This window comes from Phascolarctos cinereus, unplaced genomic scaffold (genome assembly GCF_003287225.1).
Source record: "Phascolarctos cinereus isolate Bilbo 61053 unplaced genomic scaffold, phaCin_HiC Scaffold_5;HRSCAF=322, whole genome shotgun sequence".
NCBI lineage: Eukaryota > Metazoa > Chordata > Mammalia > Diprotodontia > Phascolarctidae > Phascolarctos > Phascolarctos cinereus.
Window position 1 is genome coordinate 368087888 of NW_027555958.1, and position 15599 is coordinate 368103486.

Sequence of the window (15599 nt, forward strand, 5' to 3'; positions counted from 1 at the left end):
TTTTTTCAAGCTCCGCCCTTCCGCTTCCGGAATCTCTGCACCGCCGATTTCGAACTTGGGGAAAAATGGCAGGGACTTCCGCGCGCCCGCCGGAGCAGCAGGAGGGTGAAGAGGAGGAGGAGGAGGAGAAGCAAGTTATGGCTACAGGGACGGGATCAGCCCCGGCCTCGTCCGCAGCCCCCGTGGAGGACTTCCGGGTGCGCTGCGCGTCGCAGAAGGCGGTGGCCGAAGTGCTGAAGATGTGCAGCCGCTTCATCCGGGAGCTGGGGGACGTCCTGCCCGAGAAGAGCCGGGAGCTGGCGCTGAAGGACGCGCAGTGGGTACGGGCCGCCCCCCTCTGCTGGCCCCGAGGGCGTCGGAATGCTATTGCTTGCACATCCTTCCCCGCAGCTTGCGAGCATCACGGCCCCCTAGAATGTCACGGGTGTGAGGGGTCCTAGAGACTCTCAGGCCCTGGCTCCTTACTTTACAGAGGAGGAAACTGAGGCCCAGATGGGTGAGGAGTGACTGGTCAGCACAGGGTAACCTCAGGGAGTGAGTACCGCAGCCCACAGCAGGGAGGACCAGAGGGTTGTCAGCAGGTCAGCTGTGGCTTCTCAGCTAGCTCCTGACGTCTAGACCTGCGGCACAGACTGAAGAGATGGAGAAAAGGGAAAAGAAATGCTAGTAAGGGAAACTTGGGGGGAAAGGGAGGAATAGGAGACACGATGTGTAGTGTGTCTGTGCCATGCGTTACCATCCCTGTTACAGGTTCCCTGCCTGACATAGAAAGGGTATTCTCAAAGTCTTAGAGTTGTGGGACTAAGTACACCCTGTGTATATGTACTTCTCTTCAGGAAATTCAAGGAAAATCAAAGACCCCTATCTATTGGACAGAAAACTTTTGGGAAAACTAGAAAGCAGTCTGGTAGAAATTAAGTTTAGATAAGTCTCTCACACCATATTCCAAGATAAGCTCCAAAAGGATACATGACTTTATATCGAAAGTCACATCATAAGCAAGTTATGCAAAGTTATGCAAGTTAGCAAAGAAGATATCTTTCAGATTTATGAATAGGGGAACAGTTCATGACCAAACAAGAGACAGAGAGAATTAAGAGTTGCAGGGGTTTGCTGGTCCATCCTCCTAAATCCTAAATTATCTTCCTGTTTCTATATATCCAATCCTAGTCCCTCTTTTGAGCTATAGTCACACATTATTTACTGTCTTTTGGACATCTAGAACACAGTGTCCTGTAAGCATCTCAAATTTAACTCCAAATCCTCTCCTTTTCTGAACTTCCCGTGATAATTCACTGTGTTCCTCAACTCCTCACTCCATCTTTCTGATCTTGTCTTTTCTTCCTTTACAGCATCTCTCCCTTATGTCCCCTTCTCTCCATTCACGAAGTCATCAGCCTGATTGGGGCTCTCATCACCTCTCACCTCCTTTTTAAAAATAGTTTTCTTTTTAAAAATACATTGTTTTGGCATTACCCAAATTTCTTCCAGCCCTTCAACTTTTTCTCTGCCAGTTATCCCTTATAACAGATTTTTTTAAAGAAGGAGAGAAAGAAAAGAAAACATTGAGCATAATTGATCAATGCATCAAGAAAAAAATCTAACATTTATTTAATATTGCACACCTGTGGGTCCTGACCTCTGCCAGTGAGCTGGGGAGTTATCTTCTGTTTTTCTTCTTTGGGGCCTGTCTAGCTATACACTCTTTTTTCATTCTCCTTTGCTGGTTTTTAGTGTCACACCCACTAATTGCTGTTGTCTCCCTAGGTACTGTCCTGAACTCTTTTCTTTTTCCCTTAAACTGTCTCACTTGGTGTTCTCTTCAGCTCCATGGATTCGTTTATTATTTCTATGCAGATGATTTCTAGATTTGTATCTAGTCCTGGTCCCTCTCCTGAGTCACAGTTCCACTTTACCTTTTGGGCATCTTACTTTGGATATTCCATAGATGTCTCAAACTTTAACATGTCCAAAAGAGAACTTATTACTTTTCTCCCCCAAATCTTCCCTATTCTGAACTTCCATGTTACTGTTGAGGGCTCCACCATCCTCCCAGTCATCCAGGCGTTATCCTCAGCCTATGCCAAATCCTGATGTTTTGACCTTTATCCCATCTCTCATAAATGTCACTTTCTTGCTCACATAGTCCAGACCCTCATCACCTGTTGCATTGACTCTTGAAATCTCTTTCTAACTGGTTTCTCTGTCTAGAATCTCTCCCTATACCAGTTCATTCTCTGCTCAGCTCCCAAAGTGGTTTTTCTATAGTCTAGGTCTGACCATTTTTAACTGTCCTGTTCAGTGAGCTCCAGTGGCTCCCTATTTACCTTCAGGACCAAATCGAAACTCCTCTGTTTGGCATTAAAGTCCTTCACAAGCTGGCCCCTTCATACCTTCCAGTCTTAATACTTTACTCTCCTCCATGCCCTTTATAATCCATTTTCAATGACCTACTTGCTCTTCCTCACACATGATACTCCATCCCCTGATTCTGCCTTTATACTGGCTATCCTCCATGCATGTAATATTCTGTCCCTTCACCTCTACCTTTTAGCTTCCCTGGCTGCCTTCAAGAATCAGTTGAAATCCCAACAACACACAGAGCATGTACATGGCTACTTACATGTCTCTCATCAGGAAGTGAATGCCTTGGGGAAAAGTGTTTTTGTCTTTCTGTGCATCTCCAATGTTTATCGTAGTGATTGGCACATAGTAAGAGCTTAATAAATGCTCGTTGACTAACTAGGAGTCAGCAGCATGATACAATATGTAAAGAGCACTGGCTCTAGAGTTTGGAGACAGCCTGAATTCAAATTCTGCCTCTGACATTTACTGCTGTGTAATCTTTGGTAAGCCTAACTTCTTTAGGCCTCAGTTATCTCAACTGTAAAATGAAAGGGGAGGTTGTATTACATGACTTCTGAGCCCCCCTTCCAGCTCTGTTCTATGAATAAACTGTTTTGTTATGTTAAATTGCTGGAATTTATTTCAGGAATAACTTGAGTAAATTATTTTAAATGCTTGAGTCTCCCAGGAAATTAGTGACTTAGCTTGTTATTGTTATTTACTTTTTAAGTGTAATTCAAAACAGAAGTATTCAATTGGAAAACAAAACTCTTAGAAAAATAATGGTTTGGCTACACAAAATATACAAAGAACTATTTTATTACAAAATAATAGTGTAAATTAATAGGAGATTTAGTTGCATCTTAAACCACCTAGTATAATATCATGTACTAATGATGTTAATTGCACTGGTGGAATAAACATTACTATGATACATAAAAACAGTTTATGTTCACAATCAATATTTATTGATAAGCATGTTATGCAGTTTTTCATGACAGATGGCCCATAAGATCCCTTGCAACTCTAAATATATGATCCTTTGATTTGCTACTTTAAAGATTTGGAGTAGAAAATAAGCTAATTTATAGGATTACTGATTTAGAACTGCATGGGACCTTAGAAATCATCTAGTCTAATACCCTCATTTTATAATTGAGGAACTGAGACCCAGAGAGGTTACTTGTTTTGCCTAAGGTACCACAGCTTATAGTACTCTTTCCACAGGGCCATGCTGAATAGGAGTTAATACTGAAAGGTCTTGAAGTAGATTGCCTTGTGTCAATCATCAGATGATAGTATTATAATACCTATGCTTTTGAGACTCTTACTCAAAGAATTTTGGTCTTCATTTAACCTTTTTTAATTGAGGTGCACCATGGTTTGGACCTTAGTTTTTATTTTAAATGTTATGAAATAAAAATTATACTTTAAAGGCTCATAGAATTATATGATAGATGTCTGCTTTCCCTTTGAGTTTATCTTATATCTACTCTAGATATCATAAATACACACGTACTTACATAATTATTTATATTTTGCCACGTTAGAATGTGGGCTCCTTGAGGGTAAGGTTAGTGTTTTTGCCTTTCTTTGTATCCCCAGCCTTTAGCACAGTGTGCTTAATAAATGCTTGTTGCTTGACTAATTATAATTTCAACTATTGAAATGGATCCTAATGTTGTTATTAAGGAAAAAAAAATATACCCAATAGCATAATATGACTTTTTGGTATTAGCCCTACCCCATAGACTCATACCTAAGTACTTATGTTGTTTTAATTGCTACCTAGATGATGAAGCATTTTGTTCAGTGTGCTTCCGTTAAATGATTAGTACAAATATTAGGATCCCCATTTTGCTGATGGGGAAACTGAGCTCAGAGAAGTTCTGTGACTTGCTCAATGCCACAAAGGTATGTTGCAGAGTTAAAATCTGAACCAGGGTCCTTGATTTCCATTCAGATCTGATTGGTCTCCATGCTAGATAGGCTAAATCTGAAGCATTAGTTGTGGACACTGTTTTAATCAAGCATTTGCAGTCTTTGTTATTTTAACTGTTCTTAATTTGTTACAGAATTTTGTAACTGCTGTGCAAGAGAATGTGAGTTTCAATGGGGAGGCGTGGCAGGAAACTTCAGATAATGAAATTCCTGTAGGTATGTGATTAAATCCTTTATGGCCTATTTGCATAAAGTATGACCACTCATTTTGAATTTTAATTTTGAATGTGAATGTTACTATTTCATCTCTAATTTCAGTTTTCCACTTACACTTAATTTAGAAAACTGAAATCAATAAAGAAGGCATATTGTACTTATAATCTAAATAAACCAGGCGGATACCTTGGACTGACACCCTATAAGTGGTATTGGCGATAAGCATTGTCATCTGGTTAATCTTGATGAAGCTTTTTTGTATGCACTGTGTCATTTGATCCTTTGCGTGCCCTGTGAGGTAGACAGAACAAGTTTTATTGAACATGAGCTGGAGACTGAGAAGCCATGTGGTCTGCTCAGTATCACATAACAAGACATGGAGGGAAAGAGTGGCTGGGCGCAGTGCCTGTGTTGGTGCTAGTTTGATGTCTAGTAGCCTTCATTTAGTTGAAGAAAATTTGAAAAATGACTTAAGGTGCTGCCTTGGTGCTGTCAAAGGGCTGAGGAGGTAGGTGATGTTTCAGTGATACTTCCCAGTGTTTATATAGTGTGGAGAGTTTGTTTTGACTTTATTCTGTAGGGTAACTTTCAACATACTATTTTTTAGTAGACAAAGGGGAAAATCTCAGGCAGTTCAGTGTTATAAATGTATTTCCTAAGTGATTGAAGCTGCTCCCTTGTCACCCCTTCCCTTCACTCACTATGAAGGGAATAGAAAACTCTTCCTCATGAGTAGAAGTGGTATTAACAAATATGTCTCACCCCTCTTCTAACAATAACTCGCATTTCTCTAGTGGCCTGTTCTCAGTCCTCATTCTTCTTGACCTCTTCAGTGTCTGACACTTGTTGACTGCTGTCTCCTGAATATTCTTTCCTCTGGGTTTTCATGACATCAATCTTTCTTGATTCTCCTCCTACCTATCTGACCACTGTTAGCCTCCTTTGCTGGATCATCATTCATATCCCTCCCATAATTGTGGTTTTATCCCAAGGGTCTGTCTTATAAGGAGGAAATCAGTAGCAGGTGTTGGGACCAGAAAAGGCCTCTTACAGAAGATGGCATTTGAATTGAGTCTTTGAGGAAACAGACTCTGACAGGTGGAAGTGAGGAGAGTGGAGGACAGCTACTGCAGAAGTACAGAGATGGAGGGGCCAGCAGTGGAGTGAGCACCGGCCCTGAATTCAGGAGGACCTGAGTTCAAATCCAGCCTCAGATACATAACACTTACTAGCTGTGTGACCCTGGGCAAGTCACTTAACCATTGCCTAAGTTAAAAAAAAAAGTACAGAGACGGAGGAGGGAATTTTTCTGTCCAAGGAACAGTAACTATTCGGTAACGCTGGATTATAGACTGTGTGGAAGGGAATCATGTGTGACAAGCTGGAAAGAGAGGAAGGGCTTTAAATGCCGGAGGAGTTTATATTTGATCCTAGAGGTAATAAGGAGCCATTATAGTTTATTGAGTAGGAGGTGACATTGTGAGACTTGTACTCTAGGAAGATCAGTTTGGCCACTATATAGAGAATGAACTAAAGTAGAAAGAGACGTGAGAGGTATTGATTAGAAGGCTATTGCAGTAGTCCAGGGAAAGAGAGGTGACTCTGTGAGTGAAGAGATGAAGATGTATATGAAAGATCTTGTGTTGATAGAACTGACAATATTTGGTAACCGAATGAATGTGTGGGGTGAGGAAGAATGAGGATAACACTGAAATTGTAAACGAGTGATTGGAAAGATAGTGGTACTTTCAGTAGAATTAGGGATCTAATTCTGTTGGTTGGTTTAGGGCAAATATAACAAATTCTATTTTGAATATGTTGAGCTTGAGATAATTCTAGAAAGTTTAATTCAAGCTGTCCAGTCAGCAGTCTGTGATTCAGCCCTAGAGCTCAGGAGGGAGACGAAAACTAGATAAGTAGATCTGGGAGTTATCTGAAGAGAGATGATAATTGAACCCATGGGATCTGATATGGTTAGATAGCAGCAAAAAAAGTGGACAGGGAAGGCTCAAGACAGAAGCTTAAAGTATGCCCATAGTAGGGAGGCCTGACCTGGATGAAACTTCAACAAAAGATGGCTGACAAAGAGTAATTATACAGATAGGAAGAGAACCAAATAACAACCATAACAGGAATACCCAGAGAAGAGAAAGTATCCAGGAGGAAGATCTAGGGTCAGGGGTGGGGAACCTGCAGCTTCGAGGCCACACGTGGCCCTCTAGGTCCTCAAGTGTGGCCCTTTGACTGAATCCAAACTTCACAGAACAAATTCCCTGAATAAAATGATTTGTTCTGTAACACTTGAACTCAGTCAAAAGGCCACACCCAAGGACCTAAAAGGCCATATGTGGCCTCGACACCACAGGTTCCCCACCTCTGATTCTAGGCTTGTCATCTATCCTGCTTAACCATCTACCTTGCCACTGTGGTCTCTACACTCCTCACCTCTGCCTTCTGAACTTCCAGCTTGCAGTTGAGCTACATGTTGTCTTCCCCAATTAGAGCATGTGCTTCTTGAGCATCTGTTTTATCCTCAATGCTTAGCACCCTGCTTGATATATAGTAACCACTGCTTTTTCATTCATAAGAAACAGGCTTAGATTACAGTTTTTCAGACTGACCAATAGATGGTGCCAAGAAGCCATTTTTTTTCCTCTGTTCATACCTGTTTTGCCTTGGAGACTTGCTTTGCAATTAATCATAATAAGTATTACAGTATTTTTTCTAGGCTAATGATATAATTTCTTTGTTTTATTATTTTAATTGAGCAAATTAAAATTTTAATGAAGTTTTCACATTAAGAATATTGCAAGGTAAGCATTTTTATTGGGTAGGCTTACAATATGTTGTGTATTTTAATAATAATGATAATGATAGCTTATGTTTATATAATATTTTTGCGGTTTACAAAGTGCTTTCCTCCCAATTATCCTATGAAGTAGCTTCTGCAAGTATTACCTTCATTTTGTAGATTAGTAATTTTCAAATGCTTCCATTGATGATGGAATTGTATTAATTGCTTTGAATACAACCTACTCATTAGAATCCATATCAAATCCGTAGCAAAAGGAATTGGTCTTGTAACCACTGTGGGGGGAAAAGTGGATAAAGGATGTATGTTGATCAGACTATGACATGAAGCTAAGTAGGCAGCCTATTGAATCCGTCCAATATATGTTGGATAAATTTTATACATGGATCCATAAATAAATAGAAAGAAGAAATATGATTGGATTGCATTTTAGAAATTGCTTGTATTTTCAGTGATCCCAAACTGCTCACTGCCACAAAAGCCCTTCTCTTTAATGCTAATATTCTGCCAGTGATACTATGTGACTGTGAACCCTAGAACTCCATTATGTCCAAAAAATGAAACTTACAAATAACCCAAAAGGCAATAAAAAGATAAGAGTTTGCATAAAGAACTGTAGCGTGTTACCAACAATGATTGCTGTATGAGGAATAGCCTAGAAATTGTAGAGAATATATAAAATTCAAAGAGATGAGCCAGTCATGTGGTGAGAGGGAGAGAGAGTGTTTGGAAAGTCCAAGTAGTATATTGGTACCCCTTAGTACCCACTAGAAGTGCTAGAGGAATGCCCCTAACTGCATTGGGTAAGATTTATGAGAAATGTTGACAAAAATTGCTCAGGGTAAGTCACGGAGGATTTGTGTTCTGTACTAGTGAAGGAACTGGACACATGAATGAAATCTTTGTTCTACCAAAGTACAGAGGGGAAAACTGAGGCTTAGATTAGTCAAGTCCACCCATATAGTAGGTGCTTGATACAGTAAATGTTTGCTGGAATTGACCTGACTTATTTTTTTATAGCTCTTTGTAAAGTGATTAGCACATCTAATTTTAAGAGATAGCAGTACCATTTTGAGAACTGATTTAGCAGGTTTAATTTAGCTAAGACCACTAAAGAGATGTTTACTTGCACTACTTAGTTGGATTGAGTTTGGGAAATTGCATGTACTTCCAGTGCACCTTACTATGTGTTTTATATTTAAATTAATTAATTTTCTTTATTAAAAAATTATTTTGTTTTTCCAGAAGCAGGCTACCTTTTTAAAAAGCATAAATATTTAATAGTTTCCTATAGAGTTATTAGTAGTGTGCTCAGAAAAATATTTTAGGCATAATTTCTTTTGCTTTAAATTATTTGTTTTTATGGATTTAGATCCTAAGATCAGAATTCTTGAAGATCAGTTTGATGAAGTTATAGTAGATACAGCTACAAAACGTAAGCAGTATCCCAGAAAGATTGCTGAATGTGTCATCAAAACCATGAAAGCACAACATGAAATTTTGGTAAGATGGGCTGTCTTTACAATTATTGAAAATATAAGCTTATGGAAATTCTTATTGTAATGATTCTACTGTTGTTAGGAATGCCATGTGTTGTATTGAGCTAGTATTGAAGTAGAAATGGAAGTTAAGAGACTAAAAGTGACTTTACAATTCTAAGAATTTGGAAAGAAAATCAAAGAGAATTCGTTATTAACTGTTTTCTTCTTTCTTTGTCATTTGTAACTGGTATTGCTAGTTAGAGATTTATTCTTTTAGGGCAGGCCTGCACAGTGTTGCAGGCCATGGCCCTTGCGCTGCTTGCCTGCCAAAGGATTTCAGGCAGCCTTTGAAAATACAAATCTCTCAGCAAAACTCGCTATACAGAATTCCCATAGGGCCACTTGGGCCTGCCAAAGGATTTTGGGCGGCCTGTGAACAATGGTAGAGAATGTAAAACAGGCATAAGAATATTTGATTTGGAATAGCATTTGATTTAATTGACAATAGGTAGTATTTATGTACTTGTAGTTTGTTTCATGGTCTTAAGTATTGTACCAATACGTATCTCCTGAAAAAACTGTTTAGAGCAGTCGTGGAACATGTCTTCCAAAGGGGGGAAAAGGCTGCACTACTGCTTATAGCAGTTTATTTAACAATCCTCAAAGACTTCATTGTTTTGGAAACATAAAAATATGTTGTATATTGTATATGTTGTATGTTGCTCAGCATATAACAATAAAGAAGGATACTTTCTATCAGTTCCTTTGTTGTAAAACAAGGTCACTGGGCAAGGAGTCCCTAAGTTTTTCATCTTTCTAATTCTGTAACCTTTAGGTGAAGGGATGAAATGTGGGAGAGTGGAAAGAACTCTAGCTCTAGAATCGGGAGCTCTGGCTTCAAATACCACTACCTGTATGACCTTGGACAAATCATTTAAATTCCCTGAGCCTCACTTTCCTCATCTATAAAAATAAGGGGATGGGATTAGATGGTCTTAGCTCTCTTCTTCCCTTCTAGGTTTATGTTCTAAGATCTTACTCCTCTCTCTCTCTCTAAGCTCTTTGAACCAACCACACAGTAAGTTTCTTATTTCTGATCTCTACTGTAACAATGGGTGCTACCAAACTTGTGTGCTCTATTCCAAGTCCTTTTAGGCTTAGGAGGCCAAGAACATGTACTAGTTTCTAAATCAGAAGGAAACAAGAGAATGCTCATAAGCAAAGAAAGTACTGTTTTCCTCTGCAGATGCTTATATCTTCTAGAGCAGGGGTTGACAAAATCTAGGCCAAGGACCAAATCTGGCCTACCACCTGTTTTTGTATAGCCTGAAAGCTAAGAATGTTTTTTACATTTTAAACTTCTTAATTTTATTTTTTAAATGTAAAAACCATCCTTAGCTCACAGGCCATGCAAAAACAGGTGATAGGTCAGATTTGGCCCTTGGGCTGTAGTTTGCTGACCTGTGTTCTAGAGGCAGAAATGCCTTTTTATCTTATATTCAAATTTTGGATAAAATTTGTATACAAAATTTTCTTGTTCCATGGGTTTTAGGAATAATTGTAAGGGTGTAAAGTATATGAATTTTAGGTAGCAGTATATGAACAACATATCTGAAGCATTTAGTAATTCTAAAAAAAATGATATAAATTTTATCCATTTAAAAGGAGGGAAGGCTATAAAGTCACATTTTGCCTAAAATTTTTATGTTAGCTTCTCCCCTCCCCCGCCAATATTAGCATATCTTTTTGTATATATGACTGGATTAATTTTTAGTGATGCTTAGAACCTTTCAGCTTTTCAGTAGATATTGACCAAAGTGGAGGAGTAGAAGGAGAGATAATTAAGAGGATATTTGAACTACTCTTGTTATAGGGACTAATCTTGATATGTGAGAAACTTAGAGAAATGTTTGACTTGAATATTAATTAAATAAAGCTCAAGTGAAGACATTTGATTGAAAGCATTTCTTGAAGATACACCAGATTTTGAAATTGTCTCCCTTCCTGTATCTTTTTAATCCTGCCTTTTCCAAGTTTGTTGGCATGCTGAAACGTGCTTAGAATCCATTTTAAAGGTTTTCTGTGTAGTCAGGGAGCAACTTTTATCTGTTTACCTAAATATGTATGTATATGTGTATATATGTGTGTGTGTGTGTGTGTGTCTGTCTGTCTGTCTGTGCGTATGTATGCATATGTAACTTCTGTCTTTTTAAAAACGTTGTTTAGTGGTAGTTCTTGACTTACAAATTGCATACTTAAAGCTAGTTCACCCTTTTCCTGTTCTCTCCCATTTGTTATTGCCATAGGAGCTATAATGAAAAGAATTGCAGCTTTCAGACATCTGTGAGCTTATAGTGGAAGAAAGGAAGAAGCTGTGACTGAATATTTTCCTATTTTGCTTTTTTACGCTATTTGAAATTCCATTCCCCTTTAAAATATTCAGGTACCTCTGACCGAGATGTGGGGTTATATTTACACATTACTGTGAATTTGTTCAATTACATTGTTTTTTTTTCCTAATACCTAGTTGAGATCGTCTACTGTGAGGTTGAGAGAGGAAGTGATTTGGGACCATGGGAAGTTTGTGGGGTTGGTAAGCTTGAGTAGGATGCTGCACTAAGAGCCTTGGGGCAGCATAAGGACATTAAAAGCCTACCTAGAGAGTTACCAGGAGGTGAGAAAGAGACACAAAAGTAAATAAATAAAGATGGGACAATGTAGAAGATACATCTTTCCTATTTCAGAATTTTGCTTAGGCCTTGGAGGAAGGGAAGGAACTCCTCTTTCTCCTTCCTACTTCTCTTTCTCCTCCTTACTTTCTTCCCCTCCCCTCCACCTTCAAAACTGGGATGATCGATGATAATCAGAACATAGGTTATAGTCACCCTACGTGTTTAAAGTAGGTTTTGTGGTCTGTGTTGGAAGCTCAGTGACCATTTATAACGTTGTGTCTGTACCCACAATGTTCCAAATTCCATGCAGCTGTAACTCTTGAACCTGTTCATTAGTTGGGAATGGCAGTAATAAATGCAAAACCTTTGTGGTGCATGTTTGCTTTCTTGCTGTTTTGCGTTTTCTGATAATCATTATCTGTGGTACTGCTCCTTAATATGAACAGTAGGTGGCAACACTGAAAGGCAGAATGTAGCCTTAGTTGAATAACTTGTCTTGCCTTTTCTTCTCCTCTAGCAGATGACTGGAGTTGGTATTTTGCAGCAAATACTGATGTTAATATACAATATTTGCTTACAATGACAAAACGAAACTCATTTTCATTTTTAAAGAAAGCATGTATTTCCAGATAAAATTGAGGCATTTTTTCATCAATTCTTATTTTATGTTTAGAAATACTACCGGCCTGTTATACATCCAGAGGAGATAAAACCTGATGCCAAGCAAGGTGAGTCCACATTTGGTTGCAGAGAAAATGAAGCATTAGCTCAAGATTGTTTTGATTTATAGTTTTTGTACTAATAGATTAGCAACAAGAGTGCCTTTACGTTTATTCATCCAATTTGATTTTCTGCAAATCCAAAGCTAAAATGGAAGGAAACAGGATAAAAGATAGGTTTCTCTAGTGAGACAGGCAGATTTTATTTGCAGCCATTGATAACGTGAGACTTTATAATGGACAGACTAGCTATAGAAAGATAGATTATATTCTTGGAGATAGCCAACTGATGGAGTGGATAAAGCTCTAGACATCGAATCAGAAACACCTGAGTTCAAGTCTGGCCTCAGACTTATTAAATTTGTAATCCTAGGTCTGTATTTAATTACTCTTTGGTTCAGTTCCTTTATTTGTAAAAATGAGGATAATTATAGTACCTGTATCCTAGAATGGTTGCATGGATAAAATGAGATAGTATTTGTAAAAGGGTTTTGCAAATTTTAAGGTGCTGTATAAATGTTACGAGAACCCTTCATTACATCTCTTTTAGTTTCACTAAATTCTTATACAACTGGTTGCTTGTGATGTATGCTGTAAACATGAGAACTGAAAACTTTTCAGTTGAGAGCACTTGAAAATGATCCTGTTATGTAGTAAACAGCTTCTTTTTTAAAAATTAAATTTTTTTCCTAATTAATATTTTCTCATCCCCATTGAAAAGAAAAACTATCATAACAAATATACATAGTCAAACAAAAGAAATTACCATATCAAGCATGTCCAAAAATATATATCTTATTTTGTGTCTTAAGTCTATCATTTCTCTGTCAGGAGATGGGTAACATTTTTCATCCTTGATCCTCTGGAGTCATGGCTGGTCACTGCATTGATTAGAGTTCTTAAATCTTTCAAAATTGTTTGTCTTTACAATGTTATTATTATATAAATTGTTCTTTTGGTTCTACTCCCTTCACTCTGCATCACTTAAGTCTTCCCAGGTTTCTCTGAAACCATTCCTTCTATCATTTTATATATATAAGTATTACATTATATTTATATACTACAGTATTCAACCAATCTGCACCTGATGGGCATCTCTTTAGTTTCCAGTTCTTTGCCACTACAAAAAGAGATTCTATCAAGTTTTGTAAATATGATTACTTTTCCTCTTTCTATCTTCGCTGAAGTATAAATATAGTAATAGTATAGCTGGCTCAAGAGTATTCACAGTTTAGTGACTTTTGGAGCATAGTTCCAGATTGCTTTCCAGAGTGGTTAGACCAATTCAGAACTCTTTCAGTAGCACAGTAATATGCTTGTTTTTTGGTAGCCCCTCCAAACATTTGCCATTTTTCTTTGATCTCATCTTTACCAGTCTTATGAGTGTGAGAACCTCAGAGTGGCTTTAATTTATATTTCTTTAATTATTAGTGATTTTGAGGGCATTTTTTCATATCATTGTTCATTGCTTGAATTTCTTCCTTTGAGAAAATACAAAAAATATATATTCTTATAAATTTGAACCATTTCCTTGTAAATCTGGGAAATGAGACCTTTCCCAGAGAAACTTGCTATGCAGATTTTTTTCCCCAGCTATTTCCTTTATAATTTAGGTGCATTAGTTTTGTTTGTGTAAAACTTTTTTAATCTTTTATAATCAAAATTGCCTGTTTTACCTTGTGTAATAGTCTCTGTTCCTTGTTTGGTTATGAACTCTTTCCCTATCCATAGCTACAAAAAGATATTTCCCTCATTGTTCCTCTGATTTATTTATGAGGTGACCTTTTAAGTATCCATTTGGACCTTATCTTGATATATAGTATGAGATGTAGGTCTGAATCCAATTTCTGCCAGATGTTTTCCAGTTTCCCCAGTGGTTTTTACCCAATAGTGGTCTTTGGGTTTATTGAACTCTAGGCCACAAGTTTCATTTCCTCATGTATGTTGTATACCTAATATGTTCTATTGGCTGACCTTTATTTTTTAATCATTTTGATGATTACTGCTTTGTATTATATTTTGAGATCTGGTACTGTTTAGGAACTTTTTTTCATTGTTTCCCTTGAAATTCTTGACCTTTTGTTCCTCCAAGATGATTTTTTTTTTGAGTTCTATAAAGTAATCCTCTGGTAGTTTGATTGGTGTGGCACTTAATAGATAAATTAATTAAGTAGGATTATCATTTGCTTTCCAGAACGCCTAGATTAATTCACAGTTCTACAAATTCCAACTCATGGGTTTAACAGTGGGGCTTTATTTCTGTAAGAGACTATTTGGTAATTGTATTCATATGGTTGCTGTGAATATGTCATGGTAGCATTTTATAAATTTTGTAGGTATTCCAAATAGAGTTTCTTTTCTTTCATCCTGCTATATTTTGTTGGTAATAAAGGGGAAGATTGATAATTTATGTGTATTTATTTTGTATCTGCAGCTTTGCAGAAGTTATTTGTTGTTGTTCAGTTGTGTTTGACTCTTCATGAGCCAATGGACCAACTGTCCGTGGGGTTTTCTTAGCAGAGATACTGGTATGGTTTGCCATTTCCTTCTCCAGTTTTATGCAGGCATATAGAACATAGCATCTTGAGTTATCTTTGGTGGAGGGACAATTAATGATGAATTTCCAACAGTGTAAACACCAGTAAGTACTTACACATAATACATATGATTCTTCCCATTGATATCTGGCTTGGAGTATGTGTTGTCTGCTGAATATGGGGCATTGACAGCAAAATAAGTTCCTTTTCCCTATGCCGTAGCATTTTTCCCAGCATAACTGTGATTAAAGCCTTGGTTATTGACATGGGACACTGAGTCAACATCTGTCCCATGGAAGAGGTATTTTTCATTATTCGTGTGTTTGTTCTGGTCATCTATGAGTATTTTCTTTGTCTTATACAAATTCCAAAGGCTTCTGTTCTGTATTCTCTGAATCTTCTCTGTGGTGTAGTTAGCACAAGTCTGACAAAACTTGTCTTTTACTTGCTTGTATTTTTCATGTCCTGGAGGTAAATCCACCAAAAGAAGGTTCTGGTCTTTCATCTCATCCCAGTGATTAGGGATCTCAACTTCAGGTTTTTTGATATGGTGAACAGGCAAGCTGTATCCCTTTCCATTTGTAGCAAGGTTAGTGTTAAAGTCTACTGTGTAGTTTTCATTCTTAATTTTAACGTTATTTTTCTTTCCTTTCCTTGCATTCTCTAAATGCAGATTAGTTATTTGTCAAAAGGCTTGAAAAGACCATTGTCGTCATACTCCCATATGGTGGTTCTACTGAGTTCCTCAGCCTTAGACTCCTCATCCATACATGAGTGTGTTCTCTTGATCATGCCTTGAATTGCCTGGGAAGCCTCAAACACATGTTGGTTAGTTCCTGTGAACTCAATTTGAGACCTTCCACGTTTCATATCAA

General features: G+C 37.7%; 1 protein-coding gene across 1 annotated transcript in view; it reads left to right on the forward strand.

Annotated features, from left to right (window-relative positions):
* Nucleotides 1-25: 25 nt before the first annotated feature.
* Nucleotides 26-15599, forward strand: part of NSL1 (NSL1 component of MIS12 kinetochore complex) — a 29666-nt gene continuing 14092 nt past the window's right edge. Inside the window, exons 1-4 of the mRNA XM_021007903.2 lie at nt 26-320; nt 4422-4503; nt 8688-8818; nt 12142-12196. Coding sequence (XP_020863562.1) covers nt 66-320; nt 4422-4503; nt 8688-8818; nt 12142-12196 — 523 coding nt within the window. The 5' untranslated portion in view covers nt 26-65. The remainder of the gene's footprint in view (nt 321-4421; nt 4504-8687; nt 8819-12141; nt 12197-15599) is intronic.